Below are 4489 nucleotides of genomic sequence, written 5' to 3'. Positions count from 1 at the left end.
ACGGTTGCCATGAATTGGAGATATTTTGCTTTTTTTTCTTAATTTCATCCTCTTTCGGTATCAATCAATCAGAGGTCGGCTTTCATCTTCTGTGTTGTGATACACGTCAATGCCAAAATAAAAGCTGTCTACTATTATTTTCCATAAGACTCGGGTACAAGCTTTGTAATATATATCAACAGAGAAGGTCTGTCTTCACTCTGTCTGAGTGAAAGCGTTTGCTGTGTTCAGAAAAGTGTAAGACATGATCTGTGCTACATAAGAGGAACTTCAGTCCAACTCAGACGACTCGCAGTCTTATATATGGTCATCTGAGTGCTTTATTTTCCACCTCTGGTGTTATTTGGTTTCAAATCGTTAACAATACTGAATAAAACCGTGTGCTGTGTTCGAAAACGCTTCAGCACAGAATCATTGCTAGGTAAGAGACAACTACTGATCAGCAGCTTAAAAGTCTCGAGGTCTTATTTTCATCTGAGAGCTCTTCAATGAGTAACGAACACCTCGAAAATGTTCCCAAATATTGCCTTCGCCGTGATCAGGGTTAGGCCCATGCATGTAGGGACCATTCAAAAAAGCCTTGTGACACCACTTAAACCACCAGCCACCATGGTACTCGAGGGCACAGTTCCCAGTGGGTTTGAAATCGTTCTCTTCATCCGGAGTAGAAAATGGCCAGCCACGATGGTAAGAGAAGGAGTCACCAGCGGTTCCTGAGAAATTTACCAAAGCAAAAACCAGGAAAATATTTAAAAGTTATACTCTCCTCAGTGGCGGATCCTGACCTTGCGCTAAGGAAGGGGGGGGAGGGGGAGGTTTTCTGTCGCTTGGACTGCCGGCTTTTCTTCCTTCTGCGATTCCTTTTTTTTTTACCCAAAATAAGGAAGGGAGAAGTGGATTGGGTCCCCAGGGCCTCATCCCCTAGATCCGCCACTGCTCTTGCAAGAGTAGGTTTAATTGCTGCATATCTGTTATTCTGGGCCGGGTTGTTCGAAAAGGGGTTGACTTTAATCCTGGTTTAAAAGTTAAACTTGGATTTAATTTCTCATGTAGAAGAGCGTGTACAGGAGCCAAGGTTTTGTTGGGTTTTATCTCAGTATGACTCAAAACTAACAGGGAAAAATGCAAACAAATAAATCCCTTTGCAGAGCTATAAAACTGAATTGAAAATTCACACTAACCCCGTGTTAGGTAAAGCTTGTTTTAAAAAACCAGGCCCTGAATAATAACGTTTAAGTTTTTACCTTTCCTTCCACGCTTATGAAGTCTTTTCTGCATCCATCCTTGTTTGGGATTGATTTGCCGCAAAAATATGTATATAGTTACCAAAATGGCTTCGAGTACACAATGAAAGTAAGTGGTGATAGGAAGGAAGTAAGAAATGAAATCCGAAGACGAGACCGACAGAGTTAATAACATATCTTAATTATACTCCTCTCAAGAACCAGAACCCTTCAAACACTATTTTATCAACAAAAGGCTGGGAAAAGGGACAAAAATTCCCTTAGATATCATCTAAATCATTTACTAAATGATTAACCATTATCGAATTTCGTTTTACGTGAACAGTTTTTAACCGCTGGGCTTAGTATTTTTCTTAACTTTCTTAACAATGTTCCATCTCTTATTCAATTACTTTACTAACATTTCTGTCTTTGTTTGTGTTAAAATTGTTGTTTTTGTCTCCGGTCATCGCATTGAAGCAAGCCTTGGAATTACACAATGCGCATGTAAATTAGTTTAGTCACCTGATGTGTCATAACAACCAAGGATCAACCGGTACTTGTCATGTTCACTCTTGACACCAAAAGAGCTGTATTCGGCATAAGCACTTCTCCCTTCGAAGTCCGCCATGTCTACTCGTAACATGCTGTTATTATCTGAAGTCAGGCGATGAATCCTGTCCAAGCCAAGCCAAGACTCGCCTCCAAGATTTCCGAAGCCACGCTTATAATCGCTCCAGTTGAGGTTGAAGTCAACGGAACCGTCGATTCTTTTCTGGAATACCGTCCATCCTCCACCAGCTGTTGTTTGGTCGCAGAAGACATCAAAAGCTGATTGGTTGTCAGGTTTGATGATGTACACACCGTCTCTTTTTTGGCCTGATTTAAAGATGTCAGCGCAATTTCTGAAAGCTAGAATAAATAAATAAATAAAAAATTATGGCGTATATTATGCTGCAAACAACAAGGTATTGACCGGATCAGAACAGTATCTTCACTGATGAGAGCAAAAAAAAAAGGTAAATTCAGACACAGCAGTTTTTTCAAACGATATCGATTCGAAAGAATTGTAATTTAGAAAAGGTGATGAAAAAATAGCCAAAATAGGAAAATTTGGGAAGAAATGAGGCACACATTACTCAAAATAAAACAATTAAATGGAAAATTTATGAAATAATTTAGGTTACGCTCTAACGCAGAGCTGATGAACGAAACGTCAGCTTTAAAACTCTTTACGGTAGCCAACTTTTACGTTATCAACTCAGTTGATTATACTTTATTACCCTGTTATACTCTCCATCCGACGCAGCACAACAGTCTCTTCAAAACTTACTGCATTTACTCATTAGGTTTGAAAGAGTTTATGTTGCAATTTTTGACCACATCATCACCTTTACAATACCTTGGCAGACTTCTCCTCCGCTGAATTCTTCTGGACAGATACACCGAAAACCTTTACTTGTGAAACCAGCTTGGCAGGTGCCTCCATTTAAACATGGGCCGCTATCACAAGGGTTCTAATCAATAGCAATTATAAAACAAAGCACGTTTCTTCTATAAAGTACCATTAAACTTATAACCAAAGTTGTCATGATAACATCTCCAAACTCTAAAATAAGGAAAATTTCATGGAGGCGATAAGACTTTTTTTAAAATTCATCAAAAGCAAATTTCGTGCCTGATTGATAAGGAGATGCAAGTTTCGTGGGCAAATAACAGCGTGTTGCGATACAAAATCCACGCAATTCCAAATTACTTAAACACTTTATTGAAATCACCTAGTAATCTTATCTTAAATCTTGTTACCATATTTACGTATAAATATTTTCACATCAATTTTTAACTTTAAAAATACTTTGAAGGAATCACTATAAGCCTCAGTGAAGGAAGATTAATTCTCAGGGTTTTTTTATTTTTCATCCACCGTGCTTAAGGTTCGTGCAAGAACCTAAAGGATGTGATTTGAGCTACCTGTTATTGAAGTACGCTTTGGTTACCATAATTATATGGAAGATAAACAGGTCCACAAATGCATCCTTCGAAGACAAAGAGCCTATCTGTACTCAGGTACCACAAAACAGCCCAGAAAGATAAATCAAATGTGCTCGTTACCTCAATGGCAAGGTACGTAAAACCTTGCACATTAGCGAGACTTTTGTCAGTTGAATTGTTTAACTGGCATATGTGTTTTCCTTGAATAAATGGTCCCAGATTGATGGACACGCAGTCGGGGTCCATATAACACAACACACGACAGCTCCCCTCATTAGGCACATCCTCAGTTTTGATTAAATGATTCTTCATTTTCTTATTCGGGATTGGTTCTTTGAACACGATAATGCGAAATTCGTCATCTGTTGAAAGCAAAAAAAATTTTCAATGTGGCTCTCTTCAAGATAAAGAGCATTTCGATTACTTTTTCATCAATTTTTATTCAATGCTTGCTCTTTGTAAATTAACTTTATCCATTTAGGTTTAAGGTCTTTACTCTGCAAAAATGTCCATGGAGTCGTATTTATGGGAGTTCGACAAATTTACGGAAAAAGGGCTATTTCTTCTTCAAATTACATATCTTCCGAAAGTTTTGTATCTAACGTAGTTAAATTGAATCCTTACAGTTATCAGAATTGAGAAACAATGTGTAAAAGGTAACTTCAAAAATATAATATCAGTAATGGAGAGATGATTCCTCGAAAAAAAATGGCCTAAGATGAAAATGGTATGAAGGCAGTAAGTTTTGACTTTAGTTACAAGTTTACAGGTGGAAAGTTTATAACAAGTTACAAGTTTATTACAAGTTTGAAAAAAAAAAAAAGGTATATACTGCTCGCAGTTAGTTATAGCTAGTCGAGCCTTTATGCATGAAAAAATTATCTGCAATTAAGAGGTATCTTAAGACAATAGAAAGATAAAATAACGAGATATTCTTACCCAAACAGCAATTACACTTAGAGAAGAAAGTTCCAAACATGATGAAGACGATGAAGGCGATGGTTGTCATTTTGAAATAAAACCGGAGGTCTAAATAGCGCGTCCTTGCAGATACGTAACAGATAGCTACTTTTAATGCAGAAGGCACTTCTATTTTTCACCCTTAAATATATTATATACAACAAAGAATGCAGGGGGTGTATTATTCTAAACAACAGGTACTTCAGGCACTTAAAATATTCTGAACTAGTTGCATTTAACTTACATTTGAAATTACTTATAGCTGCTTCCACCGAAATGGATAAAAAAAGTTTCAGTTTAATTTTTATTCGAAA

At 37.2% G+C, this 4489-nt stretch overlaps 1 protein-coding gene across 1 annotated transcript; it reads right to left on the bottom strand.

Annotated features, from left to right (window-relative positions):
• Window positions 1-353: 353 nt before the first annotated feature.
• Window positions 354-4270, bottom strand: LOC136276984 (microfibril-associated glycoprotein 4-like). Its single transcript, XM_066158532.1, has 5 exons — window positions 4155-4270; window positions 3336-3577; window positions 2626-2740; window positions 1749-2135; window positions 354-713 (listed from the first exon to the last, which is right to left on the bottom strand). Exons 1-5 carry the CDS (start codon window positions 4222-4224, stop codon window positions 448-450), a joined length of 1080 nt encoding a protein of 359 aa, XP_066014629.1. The 5' UTR covers window positions 4225-4270; the 3' UTR covers window positions 354-447.
• Between the last annotated feature and the right edge of the window lie 219 nt (window positions 4271-4489).

This window comes from Pocillopora verrucosa, chromosome 11 (genome assembly GCF_036669915.1).
Source record: "Pocillopora verrucosa isolate sample1 chromosome 11, ASM3666991v2, whole genome shotgun sequence".
NCBI lineage: Eukaryota > Metazoa > Cnidaria > Anthozoa > Scleractinia > Pocilloporidae > Pocillopora > Pocillopora verrucosa.
This window is presented reverse-complemented; position numbering and strand designations above follow the sequence as displayed.